We start from the raw sequence: 19,466 nt of genomic DNA on the forward strand, positions 1-19,466 counted from the left end.
CAGTCTATTCGCATAAAACTTTGTTTCAATACTACACGGAGCGAGCGCTCCGTACAGTATTAGAATGTATTGGCTCCGATGAGAAATTGATTGATCGGCGGGGTCCATTTGATCCAGAGGATAGATCATCAGTTGAAAAGAACTGCAGAACCCCCTTAATGATTAGGCCATAAGTATATTGACCTTTAGGGTCCCCACAAATCAGCAGAGGAAAGGGGGTCACAGATTCGTATACCCAATATAAAATATCGGACGTTGAGAATGTATTAGGTTCTCCTTTTAACCCCTTTTGACCCTGCAGAGAGAAAAATATTCATGGCTCCAGAATCGCTAGAATTCCTGTATACGGACAAGTCGGACGTCTGGTCTTTGGGGTGTATCTTACTGGATTTGATGATGACGTCCGCGAGGACGGTAGGTTACGTCAGATCGTTGCCTATGGTCCGAGATGACCCCCGGCCATCCTAATACTATGACTGATGACTTGTATTCCCGTGTAGGACCCTGAGATCATTGAGCTCTTGGAGAGGATAAAGTTGGACCCACCGTACTTACGTGTAAATTTAGATTTAATTCAGTACAAAGTCGGTTACTCAGAGGAGCTGTTCCGACTGCTACCAAAGATGCTACAAATTCATCCTGAGGATCGCCCCTCGGCTAAGTAAGTAGACATTGCGAGAACCTGCTGGAGCGCGGTGTAGAAATCGGACACTCACAGTGGAGCCTGAAAGGGTGGAGCATGACACGGGGATACTCTGTGTCGTGCCCCACCCCTTCAGGTCCTGCAGTCGGTATAACACAGGGTATCGGCGTTCCTTTAAGCAATCATGAGTTGGTCTATTTCCTTCGCCCTCCAACAGTGACTTGCTGCGTGAGCCTTACGTCATTGAGTGCTTGGTTTTGATTGGTTCTCCCATGTCGGGTTTGAAGAAGGTTCTGCCCCCTGGTGTTCTAGACGAGATTAAAGATGGCGGTATAGAAAATGTAATAGGTAAGAAGGATACAGCAGCAGCAGGCTCATATACGGGTAAATAGACTCTGGAGGACCCCCAACCTCTGATATCAATAAGAACCAGGTAATGCTTCTTTTCCCCTGTGGAGGCGCTAGAGGGGAATTCAGCGCCTGTCACTGGTTCATCGCAGGCATCCTCAAACTGCGGCCCTCCAGCTATTGTAAAACTACAACTCCCACAATGCCCTGCTGTAGGCTGATACCTGTAGACTGTTCGGGCATGCTGGGAGTTGTAGTTTTGCAACAGCTGGAGGGCCACAGTTTGAGGATGCCTGATCTACAGATTACAGGGGGGAATCTGCTTATTTTTGGTGCGACCTTTTTACAAAGGTTTGCCCTATGCAGACTCCATTTCATTTCTGTGAGACTGATGGACATAGGGAATGTTGTACTTGGGTGTCCCATGGATGGAGCAGTGGTCACAGACTGCCGTCCTTGTGATCAGTAGGGGCTCTGGTAGTTGGACCCCCAGTGATCGTACCGACCCCTGTAATCGGTGGCGCTCCACTTCTTCCGTACAGAGCGGAGGTCCTCCGGGGTCTTCTAGCATCCGGCTTTGTCTTCAGTCTGTGTCGTTTTCTGCAGTCAGTAAGGATGTGTTTTGTGCTTCTTCTTGCAGGGCTCATGAAGAGGTACCCCGACTTCGAGGAGGCTCAGTTATCAGCACTGAATCGCCTGATCAATTATGATTCAGATGGAGAAGGTACATTTTTGGATCTTCATGGGTGGAGGGGGAGGGGAGAATATAAAAATGGAGCTATTAAAAATATCACACATCTATCATTAGATCAATACCAATCTCTATAGATCCTTTTAGTGATAGACACAAGTATCTAACAAAACTGGGCCCACCCCTCACATTTTTGTAAATATCTTCTTCTGTCTTTTCCTGGGACAGCGCTGAAGAGCTGACACTTTGATACGATGTACAGTAGTCGCTGTGCGGCTTGTATAACGGTGTACATATAACAGTGTACATTGGGCGTTCCCTCAAAATAACGCAACACACCGCCATTAATGTCTAAACCGCCGGCAACAGAAGTGAAAATGGTCAAATTGCCCAATTAGCCATTTTTCCTCGTTAGTGTTACAAGGACTCAGGTGTGAATGGGGGACAGGTGTGTTCTATTTGGCGTTATCGCTCTCACGATCCCTCATTCTGGTCACTGGAAGCTCAGCATGGCTCCTCATGGCAAAGAACTCTCTGAGGAACTGAAAAAAAGAATTGTTGCTCTACATAAAGATGGCCGAGGCTATAAGAAGATCGCCAACACCGTGAAACTGAGCTGCAGCGCCAAGACCATACTGCGGTTTAACAAGACAGGTTCCATTCAGAACAGCCTCGCCATGGTCGACCAGAGAAGTGGAGTGCACGTGCTCAGCGTCATATCCAGAGGTTATATATGAGTGCTGCCAGCATTGCTGCAGAGGTTACAGGGGTGGGGGGTCCGCCTGTCAGTGCTCAGCGTCATATCCAGAGGTTGTATGAGTGCTGCCAGCATTGCTGCAGAGGTTACAGGGGTGGGGGGTCAGCCTGTCAGTGCTCAGCGTCATATCCAGAGGTTGTATGAGTGCTGCCAGCATTGCTGCAGAGGTTACAGGGGTGGGGGGTCCGCCTGTCAGTGCTCAGCGTCATATCCAGAGGTTATATATGAGTGCTGCCAGCATTGCTGCAGAGGTTACAGGGGTGGGGGGTCAGCCTGTCAGTGCTCAGCGTCATATCCAGAGGTTGTATGAGTGCTGCCAGCATTACTGCAGAGGTTACAGGGGTGGGGGGTCCGCCTGTCAGTGCTCAGCGTCATATCCAGAGGTTATATGAGTGCTGCCAGCATTGCTGCAGAGGTTACAGGGGTGGGGGGTCAGCCTGTCAGTGCTCAGCGTCATATCCAGAGGTTGTATGAGTGCTGCCAGCATTGCTGCAGAGGTTACAGGGGTGGGGGGTCAGCCTGTCAGTGCTCAGCGTCATATCCAGAGGTTGTATGAGTGCTGCCAGCATTGCTGCAGAGGTTACAGGGGTGGGGGGTCCGCCTGTCAGTGCTCAGCGTCATATCCAGAGGTTATATATGAGTGCTGCCAGCATTGCTGCAGAGGTTACAGGGGTGGGGGGTCAGCCTGTCAGTGCTCAGCGTCCTATCCAGAGGTTGTATGAGTGCTGCCAGCATTGCTGCAGAGGTTACAGGGGTGGGGGGTCCGCCTGTCAGTGCTCAGCGTCATATCCAGAGGTTATATATGAGTGCTGCCAGCATTGCTGCAGAGGTTACAGGGGTGAGGGGGGGTCAGCCTGTCAGTGCTCAGCGTCATATCCAGAGGTTGTATGAGTGCTGCCAGCATTGCTGCAGAGGTTACAGGGGTGGGGGGTCAGCCTGTCAGTGCTCAGCGTCATATCCAGAGGTTGTATGAGTGCTGCCAGCATTGCTGCAGAGGTTACAGGGGTGGGGGGTCAGCCTGTCAGTGCTCAGCGTCATATCCAGAGTAGGGTTGTTGCGGGTATCGAAATTTCGATACCCAATCGATACTTCTGTCCCGGTATCGATACGATACTGGGATTTCCATTTTTTCGATACTGGGCTGCGCTTCTGCGCAGTCTAGTATCTCTGAACATGAGAGCGCTGCTCTCAGCGCGCTCATGTTCTCTCAGCAGCACGGGGAGAAGGAAGCAGTCTCTCCCTCCCCCTGTGCTGCTCCCGCCACCGCTGCCACCAATGAGAAGAGAGGGGCGGGCGCACTGCGCCACCAATGATAGTACTTTTCCCACACAGAGCGGCGCCCAGCGATGTCCCAGCACTCACCATTAGTCCTGGGCGCCGCTCCGTTCGCCCGCTGTGACCCATTACTGTCTCCTCTCCTGCTCCACATGCTGATTACTATCGGAGGGATGGGGAGGAGACATCAGCTTCTCTAGTGGGCGTTCCTTCCTGCGCTGCGATTGGACAGCGCTACAGCCAGGGAGAAGGAACGCCCACTAGTGAAGCTGATGTCTCCTCCCCATCCCTCCAATAGTAATCAGCATGTGGAGCAGGAGAGGAGACAGTAATGGGTCACAGCGGGCGAACGGAGCGGCGCCCAGGAATAATAGTAAGTGCTGGGACATCGCTGGGCGCCGCTCCGTGTAGCCTAATACTGAAAGTCTGGACCCAGGAAAAGTAGACTTTAACCCATAATACAGGAGGCGGGTGCCGGTAGCAGAATCGCATTGCCGGCACCCTGCCCCTGAAAGGGAGCTGCGATCAGCGGCAGTTAACCCCTAAGGTGCGGCACCTGAGGGGTTAACTGCCGCTGATCTGCCAGTACCCGCCTTGGTGGTGCAGTGTGCCCCTTCTCCCCCCCCCCCCCCCAACCCCCATCCCATTAAAATCATTGGTGCCGGCCCCTCTCAACCACCCCAGTATTAAAATCATTGGTGGCAGTGGCCACAGGGTCCTCTCCCCTCCCCCTCATTGGTGGTGCAGTGGCAGCTTCTGATCGGAGCCCCAGCTGTGTAAGCCTGGAGCTTCGATCGGTTGCCATGGCAGCCAGGACGGTACTGAAGCCCTGGCTACCATGGTAACATCCCTGATGCTGTGTGCACAAGGCACAGAGCAGCAGGGACAGTGTGAAGTCCTATTTACCCTGATAGAGCTCTATCAGGGTGAATAGGACAAGGGATGAAAAGATCCCAGGTTCTGGCCCCTAAGGGGGGAATAGTTATTAAATAAAAAGTGTAAAAAAAGGAAAAAAATACCCCACCAACATATGAAGTATGAATCCCCCCCTTTTCCCAATTTCACATATAAAATGTATAAATAATAAACATATTACATATCGCCACGTCAGAAAAGTCCAAACTATTAAAATATAAAAAAAATCTATGCGGTGAGCGCCGTAACAGAAAAAATAAATAAAAACTGCGCGATTCGCCATTTTTTTTAATGCAGAATGCATATGGCTTTTTTGGTTTATTTTTTTCGCGTGGTATCGAATGGTATCGAGTATCGCAATACTTTTTCATGGTATCGAAACCGAATCAAAAAATTGGTATCGCAACAACTCTAATCCAGAGGTTGTACGGGTGCTGCCAGCATTGCTGCAGAGGTTACAGGGGTGGGGGGTCAGCCTGTCAGTGCTCAGCGTCATATCCAGAGGTTGTATGAGTGCTGCCAGCATTACTGCAGAGGTTACAGGGGTGGGGGGTCCGCCTGTCAGTCCTCAGCGTCATATCCAGAGGTTGTATGAGTGCTGCCAGCATTGCTGCAGAGGTTACAGGAGTGGGGGGTCCGCCTGTCAGTGCTCAGCGTCATATCCAGAGGTTGTATGAGTGCTGCCAGCATTACTGCAGAGGTTACAGGGGTGGGGGGTCAGCCTGTCAGTGCTCAGCGTCATATCCAGAGGTTGTATGAGTGCTGCCAGCATTGCTGCAGAGGTTACAGGGGTGGGGGGTCAGCCTGTCAGTGCTCAGCGTCATATCCAGAGGTTGTATGAGTGCTGCCAGCATTGCTGCAGAGGTTACAGGGGTGGGGGGTCAGCCTGTCAGTGCTCAGCGTCATATCCAGAGGTTGTATATGAGTGCTGCCAGCATTGCTGCAGAGGTTACAAGGGTGGGGGGTCCGCCTGTCAGTGCTCAGCGTCATATCCAGAGGTTGTATGAGTGCTGCCAGCATTGCTGCAGAGGTTACAGGGGTGGGGGGTCAGCCTGTCAGTGCTCAGCGTCATATCCAGAGGTTGTATGAGTGCTGCCAGCATTGCTGCAGAGGTTACAGGAGTGGGGGGTCCGCCTGTCAGTGCTCAGCGTCATATCCAGAGGTTGTATGAGTGCTGCCAGCATTGCTGCAGAGGTTACAGGGGTGGGGGGTCAGCCTGTCAGTGCTCAGCGTCATATCCAGAGGTTGTATATGAGTGCTGCCAGCATTGCTGCAGAGGTTACAAGGGTGGGGGGTCCGCCTGTCAGTGCTCAGCGTCATATCCAGAGGTTGTATGAGTGCTGCCAGCATTGCTGCAGAGGTTACAGGGGTGGGGGGTCAGCCTGTCAGTGCTCAGCGTCATATCCAGAGGTTGTATGAGTGCTGCCAGCATTGCTGCAGAGGTTACAGGAGTGGGGGGTCCGCCTGTCAGTGCTCAGCGTCATATCCAGAGGTTGTATGAGTGCTGCCAGCATTACTGCAGAGGTTACAGGGGTGGGGGGTCCGCCTGTCAGTGCTCAGCGTCATATCCAGAGCTTGTATGAGTGCTGCCAGCATCGCTGCAGAGGTTACAGGGGTGGGGGGGGGGTCAGCCTGTCAGTGCTCGGTGTCATACGCCACACACTGTGTCACATTGGTCTGCATGTCATCCCAGAAGGAAACCTCTTCTAAAGATGATGCACAAGGAAGCCCGCAAACAGTTTGCTGAAGACAAGCAGACTAAGGGTCCATTCACACGTCCGCAACTGTTTTGCGATCTGCAAATTGCGGATCCGCAAAACACGGACACCGGTCATGTGCGTTCAGCATTTAGCAGACCACACATGGCCGGAACTATAATTCGCCTTTTCTTGTCCGTGTCTGCGGACAAGAATAGGACATGTTCTATTTTGTTGCGGGGCCGCGGAACGGAAGTGCGGATGCGGACAGCACACTGTGTGCTGTCCGCATCTTTTGCGGCCCCATTGAAAATGAGTCCGCACCTGTTCCGCAAAATTGAAGCAGAGCATGATCCCCTCCCTCCGGAAACTGGGCCGCAGGGTAGTATCCAACATGATAACGACCCCAAACTCCTCCAAGACGACCACCGCCTTACTAAAGAAACTGAGGGTAAAGGTGCCGGACTGGCCAAGCATGTCTCCAGACCTAAGCCCTATTGAGCATCTTTGGGGCCTCCTCAAACGGAAGGTGGAGGAGCGCAAGGTCTCTAACATCCAGCAGCTCTGTGATGTCGTCATGGAGGATGGAAGAGGATTCCAGTTGTAACCAGTGAAGCTCTAGTGACCTCCATACCCAGTGCTGGAAAATAACGGTGGCCACACAAAAAATATTGACACTTTGGGCCCAATTTGACCATTTTTACTTAGGGGTGCACTCACTTTTGTTGCCAGCGGTTTAGACATTAATGGCGGTGTGTTGAGTTATTTTGAGGGCAGTCAAATGTACACTGTTCTACAGGCCGTGCACGGACTACTGATACTACTGATATGTTCACGTGTATAGTGACCTTATAATCATTGCTATAACATAAGACTGATTTCGGGGTTTTCCCTCTGCAGGGGTCTTGGACACAGGCGACACAATGCACCTCGTCTCGCTGGCTATGAGGACGCACAAGGACTCCAGGGTACAATGGGAGGGCAGCCGAGTGCTGCATAGACTGGTATCGCAAGGTAAGGGGTCCGGTCGGCTCAACAGAAGACCTGTGCCTATTATCTGGATCTGATCAAGGCCATAAAAAGTGAGGGGTGTCCGATTCAATGCCTTCATTTTCAAGGGAGGGATATGGCGGGAGGAATGCTGCCTAGTTGTAGCTAAATAACCTGCAGTGTCCATATAATTCTGCCATAGAGTGCAGATATAACCGTGCCGGAAAGATGACATTGCTGAGTAATACGGAAAGGTCCAACATAACACCAGAGCTAAATTCACTACAGAAGTTCAGGCCATGCAAGGTGAAGGAGTCCCTAACGGCTGGTGGCCCAGGGGCAGGTGCCTCATGAGCCTGTCCCATCATCTGGACTTACGAACCCTCGGCGGGGGGAGAAGTATTCCATCTGTTTGCACAGTGACCTCGAGATATAAGCGTTCTGTCTCTGTCTGCAGCCTTGGAACAAGAAGATCGTGAGCAGCTCTTGTCTGGAGATGATCTAGTCATTACTTTGGTGGAAGCAGCAAGGACTTCTCCCCAGAATGATGAGCGAATATCTGATATCTTCAGTGTGATGATGATGGCGATTTCAGTCAGTGGTAAGTGGGCTATCTTCTATCTATCTCATATCTATCGTTTAGGGATTGACCAATATTGATTTTTTTTTTTTAGAGCCGATACCGATAATTGGTGAACTTTCAGTCTGATAGCCGATAATTTATACCAATATTTTATATCTTATAATATATATTATATTAGTTGGCACTAGTATATTATACATGTAAATTATATATGAATAAAGCCCTTAGTTGGTAGTCAATTTATAATATACTAGTGCCAAATGCCAATTTCCACACCATTCCCTTCCCCTCCTCACTGACTTTATTTAACCCCTATCAGACCTAAGATCAGACTTTAACCCCTATCGGACCTCAGATCAGACATTATTTTAACCCCTATCAGACCTAAGATCAGACTTTAACCCCTATCAGACCTCAGATCAGACATTATTTTAACCCCTATCAGACCTCAGATCAGACATTATTTTAACCCCTATCAGACCTCAGATCAGACATTATTTTAACCCCTATCAGACCTCAGATCAGACTTTAACCCCTATCAGACCTCAGATGAATAAAATAAAAAAACTCCTCACCTCTCCTGCGCCGCGGCTCCTCTTCATCTCCGGGTCCGGCGTCTCGCTCACCCTGTTTTCTCCGGCCCGCGCTGCACTGTCACCTGACAGCGTGCAGCGTCAGGTCGTAGTGCGCGCACTACGTCCTGACGCTATACAGCCCCATCAAAGAAGACCAGGGAGGGTGAGTATCGGAAGCGCTTGCTGCGCTTCTTCCCTGCTCCCTGCACCCGATGCATAATGGAAGCGCTCACTAGTATTCGCTTTATACGCATTATCGGTATATCGGCAAGGTTATATGCCGATACCGATAATGTACAAAATCCTGAACATCGGCCGATAATATCGGTACTTCCGATAATCGGTCGATCCCTACTATCTAGTGTCGGACTGGGGTTCCTAGGGCCCACCAGTAAAATTTATTTTGGGGGCCCACCGTATGGATATATTCATATATTACCTGCTCACACAGCAGCAAGATGCTACCAGATTAATGAATATGGGGGTCCCTGCAGCAACTGGGGAGAAGAGGACACTGGCAGCTTTCCTCTATACCTAGAAGACATCTCAGCTCTGATCGTGTCTATGATAATAAACTCGGGAGTTTCTTTAATAATCTATAAGGTTTTTTTATATGAACACAGGCTGGTCGAGGTGCTGTACATTGAATATATGTATGTAGTGCAGTAAGTCTACTGTGTTACGTGCCACATGTGCAGAGAGTGGGAGACTAGGGGCCCACCTTGCTCAGGGGCCCACCGGGGGATTAACCTGTACCCCTGTGGGCCAGTCTGAGCCTGTATCTATCTCCTATCTATCATCTTGTGATTTTTCTCACTTCTCTTAGAGCCGGCAGTGGAGCTGCTAAGGAGAACAGGTTTCGTCTCAGATCTAGTCAGAATTATGGAGACATCACTGGAGAACAGAGACTTGTGTCAGTCCTGCTGTGCTCTGATATGGTCCTTGGCTATGACTGGTAGGTATAGACAATTCAAGATTTATACAGTGGCATGCAAAAATTTGGGCACCCCTGGTCAAAATGACTTGTTACTATGATCTCCAAAAGGCGTAAAGTTAAAGATTACACATTCCCTTAGTATTTTATTTTCATCTTTAACATTTTCAAAATAACAAATAAATAAATAAAGGAAAAGGGTCCTAAGCAAAGTTTGAGCACCCTGCATGGTTAGTACCTAGTAAGGGGTATAAAAGGAGAAAGAAGGTTTGAGGGTTAGTCAGATCTGATGGAAAGGACTCCACTTGATCTGAAAAACCTGAGGCACCAGGGGTTTAGAGGAGTAGCATGGAGGAGAAAGAGTAGGTAGATAGGCTGCTCGGGGTTTGTCAAGCAGACTAGTGCATCTGCTTGTGTAGGATAATTGGGGTAGAAGAAATAGGGGGGGGACCGGTGGGTATGGGTAGCCCCTCGAATCCGCCTATTTCTGGAGCGCCAATCGTATTAGGTCGGTAGGAAGGTATGTGTTTAATATAAAGTACCATAAAACAACAATGTACTACACTGGGGGTCTCAGGTGCCTAAGAGACCGTTAGCTGTAGTATCATACAAGCCAATGTGTGGTCAATGGATAAAACGAACAAGCAGAAACATAAGGGTAAAATACGTAAAAAAAGATACATGTATCATAAAGATACTAAAGTATCGTATACTTCTTACCCACTTCACGAGGGGGGTGGTTTACCAGGATAAGCATAATACACCTGTAAGCCAAACCCCCCCTCCCCCTTCCAGGCTGGATCGATTCTTCATCAGGAGCAAGGGACGGGCCTGCCCCGAAACGCATTGAGCCGGATATATACCCTAATAAAGACAGAAGCACCCGTGTGATTGGCTGCCTTCATCTTGTAAAATCCTAGAAGCGATACAGGCTGGGGGGGAGGGGGGTGTTTGGTGTACAGGTGTATTATGCTTATCCTGGTAAACCACCCCCTTCGTGAAGTGAGTAAGAAGTATACGATACTTTAGTATCTTTATGATACATGTATCTTTTTATACATATTTTACCCTTATGTTTCTGCTTGTTCGTTTTATGGGTTTCCAGAAATAGGCGGATTCGAGGGGCTATCCATACCCACCGGTCCCCCCTATTTCTTCTACCCCAATTAGTACCTAGTAACGCATCGTTATTAGATTTCTGGAGAAGGGTCGTTGATCCAGGGAGTTATTCTGATGCCTGATTGGAGTCTGGAAGGATTTTTTTCCTCTAAAATGAGGAAAATTGGCTTCTACCCCAACAGTTTTTTTTTACTTCCTCTGGATCACCTTGCAGGATAACAGGCCGAACTGGATGGACAGATGTCTGTTTTCAGCCTTATAAACTATGTAATATTATCCATTTGTAGAAGCCATCCCCTTATTAAATTCAGCTTTTTTTTTTAGACTTGGTGTTATGTTTTCTTCCAGACTTTGCTGGAATTTCATTGGATCCCTTCTTCCCTCTACCCGTGAAATGTTCCCCGTGCCATTGGCTGCAACACAACCCCAAAGCTTGATTGATCCACCCCCATGCCTAATCATTGGAGAGGTGTTCTATTCATGAAATTCTGTGCCCTTTTGTCTACAAACATACCTTTGCTCATTGTGGCCAGAGAGTTGTATTTTAAAGGGCTTGTTTTACTCCTCCATTGCCCTGCGCTGCACGGTGCAGGGCAAGGGCTGTTTGTTTACATTCTGATACTGCAAGGCGGAGACTTCCACCTAGCAGTGAGCCCGGTGACGTCACCGGCACTAATGGGCAGTCTTTAGCGCTGCCCTAGCCTGTTTACAGCCTAGGGCAGCGCTAAAGACCACCCATTAGTGCCGTGACATCACTGGGATCACTGCTATGTGGAAGTCTCCGCCTAGCATACCCATGCTGAGACCCGGTACCTCACTGGAGGTAAAGAAAAAGCCCTTGCCCCGCGCGATGCAGCACAAGGCAAAGGGGGGGGGGGGGGGAGGAGCATCGGAGCAATGAATACTGAATAAGAGAAGAAGAGGTTATGTCTAGGTTCAGCTCTGAACCCGGACAACCCCTTTAACTGGACTTGTTTCCAAAATGCATCAGGCTTTTGTGATGAGGACACATGAGAGGTTTTCATCTGGTGACTCTTCCATCAAGGCCATATTTGTGCAGGTGTCACTGAACAGTAGAACAATGTACCACAACTCCAGAATCTACTAAATCTTCCTGAAGGTCTTTTGCTGTCAAGCAGGGGTTCTGATTTGACTTTCTAGCAATCCCGCCAGCAGCTGTCTTTGAAATTCTTCTTGGTCTTCCAGACTTTCTCTTGACCTCCACTGCCACTGCCATTTCTTAATTACATTTCAAACCGAGGAACTGGCAACCTAAAAACGCTTTGCTATCTTCTTATAGCCTTCTCCTGCTTTGTGGGTCCCATTTTCAGAGTGTTAGGCAGAAGAACCCATAGCTGCTGTTTTGGGGTCAAGGTTAGAGGAGTCTGCGTATTTATAAAGCTATGAAATTTGGCCTTTCCTAACGATGATTGTGAACAAGCCTTGACCCTAACAGGCTATTTAGGTTCTTAGCAAGTCATCTGAGTGCTCACATCTCCTTGGGTTCCCATACTTGTAGAAGATACTCCTTTCTTTTTTCACTCTAAAATTGTACAAAACAAAAGAAATACACTGATATTGTTGAGACGCATGTTTCATCATTAACTTTACATCTTTTTGAGATCATTTCATCTTCATCTTGCTTAAGTGTTCACAGTAACAGTAATTTTGACCAGGGGTGCCCAAACTTTTTGAATGCCACTGTATATACTGATTTACATAGGCGCAAAGAATTAAAGTTGATATATAAAGTCAATATCAATCCTAAGATGTAGAGAGAAGGAACATATTGGATGATGTTTCGGAGCTCTGCTCCTGGCATTGGTGCTGTATACCCTGTACGCCTACATAGCCAATATCACTCCAGCCACTGTAAAACTACAACGCCCATCATGCCCTTATAGCCCCTGGGCCCACACAAGGGAGAGGGAATGCTGGGTGATGACTACCATTATACACATGATTAATGATGAGCTGAGGTGATAGTTATTATGTACCTTACATGACAATCAGTCCAGAAGATAAGAGGTGGTATTTTTAGTATTGGTTGGGGGTCTGGCCATTCATGGAACGGGGTGCCCTGAGTCTTTGTGTGAATGGAGTGACCACCGCTCCATTCACTGATGGACATAGCTGAGCACTGTACTCGCAGTCCCATAGAAATGAATGGAGGTAATGCCACCACGCCACTGAAGGACTCAGTGAACCCCTGTTCTTGTCTCTGGTGGGGGTCTCAGTAGTTGGATCCCCAGCAGTCAGACATTTATCATCTGTCCCGTGGGAGATGATAAATGTTGTCGATAGGAAACTCATTTAACCCCTCCCCGACCTCCGCCATACATGTACGGTGGAAGTCGCACCTTTAAAGATGGCGCCTGCTCAGAAGCTGAGCAGGTGCCAAAGCTGCTGGTTGTTGCTGTTGTCCTTAGTAATGATTAACGCTGATGATGGACATTTAACCCCTCAGATGCCGTGGTCAATTGTGACCATAGCATCTGAGCGGTGAAATCCCGGGAGCGCTGGACCCAAACGACCCCCACACGGATATCGAGCCAAGGGTCCTCTGAGGGCTCCAAGGCCTACTACAGCAAAGTTCCTACGAAGCCCTGGAGCACAGCCAATATTATGTTAAATCATTGCAGTCTATGGGAGAAGCGATTAGACGATCACATGTTAAAGTGCCCAAGGGAGACTTGAAATATGTGAAAAAGGAATGAAAAAAAGTTTTTAAATATATAAAAATTTCAATCACCCCTTTTCCCCATAATTAAAATAAACTATAAAAAAAATATTAGCATCGCCGTGTCCCAAAATGTTAACTGAACTGTTACCATACATATGTATTTATCCGGTACGGCGAATGCCTGAATGGAAAATGATTTTTGTAAGTACTAAAACATGAGAAAAACGATATCAATGTGGTATCGCTGTAATCGCACTGACCAGGAGAATGAAGGCAACAGGTCAGTTAGACTATACAGCAGGCATGGCCAACCTGCGGCTCTCCAGATGTTGCAAAACTACAACTCCCACCATGCCCTGCTGTAGGCTGCTAGCTGTAGGCAGTCTGGGCATGCTGGGAGTTGTAGTTTTGCAACAGCTGGAGAGCCTCAGGTTGGCCATGCCTGTTATAATGGGAACGCCATAGAGACAAAACCCGTAAAACTTTCGCAGAATGGAATGATGATGTCACACACGGGTGCTGCCGGCCTCTCACATGTGGCGGGCTGAGAGGTTGGACCCCTTATGGATCCAGCATTTATCACCTATCTTGGGGACGGGGTAGAAACCTCTGCTTTATTTTCTGGTTTTCACAGAGAACCAAACAGATGGGGAGTGTCTGAAGAAAGCCGTACCGGTAGTCTGCACCGCGCTTGAGAAATACCGCACTGACGGACCGCTGGTGGAATCGGCCTGCACCGCCCTGTGGATCCTCGGGATGAAAGGTGGACACCTAATAATATTCAGTGGACTAAGTTCATAAAATAGAATACGATGCCAGACTTTGGTGTGACCATTTCTGATCAGGTCCTACAGGGATCCGCTGACCCTATCTGCACAGCAGGGGGTTAGGGCACCGCCGTGCAGGGTAATACCGTGAAAGGGTGAATCAGCACTGTAGCCCCTTCAATTGGGGGGCCGCAGAGGTCAGATCCTCACCATCATAAAGTGATAGCCTACACTAGCAATATTTAATGAGTGGGAAAGGAATAATCTCACACTGGCTTCTAGTTGTCAGTGTATGCGGACTGTAAGGCGGCCGTCCTGCCTCCCGATAGGGAACCCTTCCCCTTCTGTGGTGGTCCAAGCCGTGCATAAGGTGCCTATGATGAAGAAGGAGAGAATAGGAAACATTTTTATATACTTAAAGGGGTATTCACATCTGGGACCGTGGGACCCGCACCTATTGCGCGAACGGAGTGGGGAAGGTGGCGGCTAAAACATACCACCAAGCGCTCTCTCCCATAGAAGTGAATAGGAGCGAACCGCCACTGCTCTCATTCATTTGTATTGGGCCGACGGAAATAGCCGAGTCGGCGCTAAGCTACTTTTGGCAGCCCCATAGAAATGAATGCAGGACGGCTGCGCATGCGCAGGGCACCCTCCAACACTTTTGGGGCTCCTTTCTCGGTGTAGGTGCGAGTCCCAGAGTTGGGACCCGCACCTATCAGACAACGGGGGCATATCCTAGCGATATGCCCCCATTGTCTGAGATTGGAATACTCCCTTAATGGCCAAATGACCCAAAGATAATTGCCCATAGTATTCTTAAAGGCTATGGACACCTTCAAGGGACGGTTTTTATGATTGCATTTTACTTATTCTGGGCTTAAAATCCCTTTTTCTTTTTTTTTCAATTGGTCTTTATTAAAAATATTCATCAGCTTTGTCGTAAAGGGTTAAATCCTGCCTAGCTGTGAGAATCGTACTTTCACTTTGTGAAATAACCCTCATCTCTAAACTGGTAATAGCCCAAAAACACTTATTGAAGCCACATTGTTATCAGTAAGATATGAACTGAGTTATAATGAGTGTCTATAAGGTCAGAGATCAGGAGCCGTCAGCTGAGCTGCCTGACGAAACACGGTAAAAACACAGAGCCTGCTACTAGAGAATCTCAAGGCTGTACAGAGAAAGGGGCTCAACATGTTTAATAAAGACCAGTTGATTTTTAGCTCAAAATGAGTACAAGGCAATAATTTAAAAAACTTGCCCAAAAGGTGTCCACAGCCTTTAAAGCTTCCAGTTACAAGAGAAAAGCAGCTCTGGAGCACAAACTGCTACTATCCCATGTGAAAGGCTGTGCAGACTAAGAGAACAGTAACGTGTAGGACCTGCAGGTTTTATTATATGGGTGGAGGGACTTTTACCCTTTCCTTTCGCAGCCAACATGGTCGCTTATACGTTAATCCCAGCGAACACATTTTAGGGGGTACAGATTCTCGCTAATAACTCCAGCCACAAATTAATGTTAGTTCGTTCTTTTTTTTTTTTTTGTCTGTCCCCATTTTAAAGTCATTAGAACCAATCCCCCATTAATCAGATCTCTATTCGATATTTACAGGACATATAACGGAGGAACAGACTGAATCCATAACATTACTCCTCCTGGAAGCCCTGCGAGCGCATTCACCGCGTCCCATCCTGTCTAAGAACGTCTGTTTGGCGCTGACTGGTTTGGTGGTGAATTCAGGTAACCCTTACATCGGTTTTAGGGCCATATTTTGCATCCATGTCCAATCTCCATTTTTTTATGGATTGCCCACGGACACCGTTCATTTCCTTGGGAGTGAGAAAACTGCAGATTGCACACAGAAGGTGTCTGTATTTTGTGAATACGTGGTTTACGGACGCGGTCATGTGCAGGAGGACTTAGGCTTTGTATGGGATTAGAAAAACATTCTCTCTTTCACTCTTCTTTATAGGCTCTGTCTCTGCCCGAGCTGCAACACCATACACGGACAAGAGTGGCGCCGTTTCTCTAATCCAGGGATCAGCAACCTTCGGCGCTCCAGCGGCTGTGAAAACTACATCTCCCAGCATGCACACTTGCTCAGCTGTTCTTGTAAATACCGTAGATGTCAAAGGAGGATTCTGGGAGTTGTAGTTTCAGAACAGCTGGAGCGCCAGAGGTTGCCGATCCCTCCCTCTAATCTTTCACAACCCAATTTTTCAGAATTGTCCGCTTATCGCGTGCTGGTGCCTGCGGCGGGGATGAGCGGCCTTCCTCTAATCAAAGAGCTTTACCGATTACACGACGATGACCCCGAAATCGTGGAGAACATCTGCCTGCTGCTCAGTGAAATGGCTCATTATGGTGAGAAGGAGCGAGGAGATACATGTGGAATAGGACTAAGAAGTCATCTGACAAGGCACTGCATCGCCAATGGTTGTGCACGTGACTACACCTTCCCCCATCCACCTTAAGGCCACGCTAAATCAATACTGCTCCGCAGTTAAAGGGTTTGTCTCACCTCATGCATTGGTGGTATATCTCTAGGACAGGCATCAGCAACCTTCGGCACTCCAGCTGCTGTGAAACTACAACTCCCAGCATGCAAACATGCTTGGCTGTTCTTCTAACTCCTGTAAAAGACAATGGAGCAGTCTGGGAGTCGTAGTTTCAGAACACCTGGAGCGCCGCAGGTCGCTGATCCCTGCTCTAGGAGATGCCACCAACGTCTCACCTCTAGGACAACAGGCACCTATCTCTAGAACGGAGCCCGCAACGTGAAGGAGAAAAGAAATGTGCAAGTCCGTCTTAAAGGGGTTGTCCAAGATTAGAAAAACATGGTTGCTTCCTTCCAAAAAGAGCGTCACACCTGTCCATGGGTTGTGTCTGGCTCGGCAGCTCTGCTCCTTTGAAGTGAATGGGATTGAGAAGCGATACCACACACAACCAGCGGACAAGAGCGGTGCTGGTTTTTGAAGAAAGTAGCAATGTTTTTCTTGGATAGCCCCTTTAAAGGGCATCTGTCAGCAGTTTTGTCCCTATGACACTGGCTGACCTGTTACATGTGCACTTGGCAGCTGAAGACGTCTGTGTTGGTACCATGTTCATATGTGCCCGCATTGCTGAGAAAAATAATGTAATAATATATGCAAATGAGCCTCTAGGAGCAACGGGGGCGTTACCATTACACCTAGAGGCTCTGCTCTCTCTGCAACTGCTGCGACCTCTGCACTTCGATTGACAGGACCAGGCGTTATGACGTTATCACTGCCTAGTCCTGTCAATCAAAGTGGAGAGGGCATGGCAGTTGCAGAGAGAGCGGAGCCTCTTGGTAAAGGACCACATGCAGACAGATAGGACCAAGTACTAAACCTCAGAGGGCTATGATTAAAGAATATGCCACCACTTTATGTTGGTGGGAGTTTGACCTCTGGGACACCCACTGATTCTAAGAACGAATGGACCGCAGCGCTATGGCCACTTGCTGTGAAATAAACGGATCCTGAGCATCAGTTATGCCCATTTGGCATCCGTTTTTAGCCATTTCCTTCAGAGATCCGTCATTTTAGATGGGGGGAAAAAAAGTCCTAAATGGTGCTGCATGCAATTCTCTGCACAGGTGGGTGGCCGAGAGTGCCACTCTGCAGAGAGCAATAGTTAAAGGGCATCTGTCAGCAGTTTTGTACATATGACACTGGCTGACCTGTTACATGTGCACTTGGCAGCTGAAGGCATCTGTGTTGGTCCCGTGTTCATATGTGCCCGCATTACTGAGAAAAATGATGTTTAAATATATGCAAATGAGCAGAGCCTCTAGGTGTAATGGTAACGCCCCCGTTGCTCCTAGAGGCTCATCTGCGTAAAATAAAACTCCATTTTTCTCAGCAACGCGGGCACATAGGAACATGGGACCAACACAGATGCCTTCAGCTGCCAAGTTCACATGGAACAGGTCAGCCAGTGTCATAGATGGGCTTTAAGGGGCTGCAGCACTGTGGCCTCATCACTCAGGGGTCCCCACCACTCACAGAGATGACATATCCTAGTTATATACCAGGGATCAGCAACCTCCGGCAGTTCAGAAACTACAACTCCCAGAGTGCTTCATTCAGCCGAGCATATTTGCATGCTGAGAGTTGTAGTTTCACAGCAGACGGAGTGCCGAAGGTTGCTGATCCCCGTTATATACTATACCCCCTTCGGTAGCAGTAAAATAGCCACGTCAGCATCTTTATTATTGAGGTTCAGTTCACTTGCACCATGCGGAGTCCAGTTCTTGTTGTCCCAATTCCGAATTTTGCAGAAACACCACCACATGTGACCTTCGGCCTTACCCGATATTACATCTCAGTCCTATTTTTAAATGTACAGTACCCCCGTACTCTGATTATGGGGTGTCTCACTGCTGGACACTTCCTGGTCTGGGGCTATCATACAATCCCACAGAAGGTGACGGGGAGCAGGGAATATACGAAGTATCTCCAATGTCGTCTTATGTGCTGTCACCTGTATGTCTCACAGGCAGCGCTCGTCCTGAACTGGTATTACAACGCGTGGATCAGCTGATGGCTGAAATCAAGGAGCGCTATGACTGCCTGGAGGTACGAAGGGGCTGATGTGTGTTCAGTGATCTACATACAATCATCTCTTAGTGCTGGATAAGCCAGTTAAGCGACTTGTGATCCAACAGTAAGACCACCTGCCTAAGGGCTCTTTCACACGAGCGAGTAATCTGCTGCGCGAGAGAGCGCCAAGCCCCGTTCCGGACAGCAGAGACACGGAGCATTAACATGATTGATAATACTCCGTGCCTCTCTGTGATCTTTTTACTACAAAATCACAGTGACATAAAGTTGTCACAGAGAGGCAAAGAGCATATTCAATCATGTTAATGCTCCGTGTCTCTGCCGTCCGCAACAGGGCTTAGCTCTCTTTCACGCAGCAGATTCCCGTGTGGAAAAACCACCGCGTATTACAGTATACCAGCAAAGCTTATGGAATTAGACAATCCTCATGTACACTTTGCAGAAATTGACCTGCAGTGCGGATTTCCAAATCCCCAGTGCGTCAGTTATGTTTCCAGTTTTAGGGTCCATTCACACGTCCGCAAAAGGGTCTGCACCCATTCGTTCTCTATGGGCCTGGACGTGAAGCGGAGAGCACACTATGTGCTCTCCGCATTTGCGGAGCGCGGCCCCAAACTTCCGGTCCGCAGCTCCGCAAAATATAGAAGCTGCAGACAAGAATAGGCATTTCTATAGGGGGTGCCGGCCGGGTGTGTTGCGGATCCGCAACACACCACGGACGTGTGAATGGACCCTTAGGCTGGGGCTACAGGACATGTGTCGCGCGACATATAAGGTACAACTACACTGGGACATTGATGTCGCACCACATATTTTTTTTTTTTAATGCTAGTCTATGGTGTCGCTCTGAGACTGCGACGCAACAGTCGCACAGAAATCCATCTCGTCGTGTCACAGTG

The 19,466-nt window shown here is 48.5% G+C and overlaps 1 protein-coding gene across 1 annotated transcript in view; it reads left to right on the forward strand.

The window, feature by feature from the left end:
* STKLD1 (serine/threonine kinase like domain containing 1) overlaps nucleotides 1–19,466 on the forward strand; it is a 32,816-nt gene that overhangs the window by 12,642 nt on the left and 708 nt on the right. Inside the window, exons 8-18 of the mRNA XM_040406449.1 lie at nucleotides 302–414; nucleotides 501–661; nucleotides 861–991; nucleotides 1,632–1,715; nucleotides 7,227–7,340; nucleotides 7,774–7,917; nucleotides 9,301–9,429; nucleotides 13,845–13,973; nucleotides 15,593–15,721; nucleotides 16,205–16,345; nucleotides 18,503–18,582. Of these exons, the coding sequence (XP_040262383.1) occupies nucleotides 302–414; nucleotides 501–661; nucleotides 861–991; nucleotides 1,632–1,715; nucleotides 7,227–7,340; nucleotides 7,774–7,917; nucleotides 9,301–9,429; nucleotides 13,845–13,973; nucleotides 15,593–15,721; nucleotides 16,205–16,345; nucleotides 18,503–18,582 (1,355 nt within the window). The remainder of the gene's footprint in view (nucleotides 1–301; nucleotides 415–500; nucleotides 662–860; nucleotides 992–1,631; nucleotides 1,716–7,226; nucleotides 7,341–7,773; nucleotides 7,918–9,300; nucleotides 9,430–13,844; nucleotides 13,974–15,592; nucleotides 15,722–16,204; nucleotides 16,346–18,502; nucleotides 18,583–19,466) is intronic.

The sequence above is a fragment of the Bufo bufo genome, chromosome 8 (genome assembly GCF_905171765.1).
Source record: "Bufo bufo chromosome 8, aBufBuf1.1, whole genome shotgun sequence".
NCBI classification, from domain to species: domain Eukaryota; kingdom Metazoa; phylum Chordata; class Amphibia; order Anura; family Bufonidae; genus Bufo; species Bufo bufo.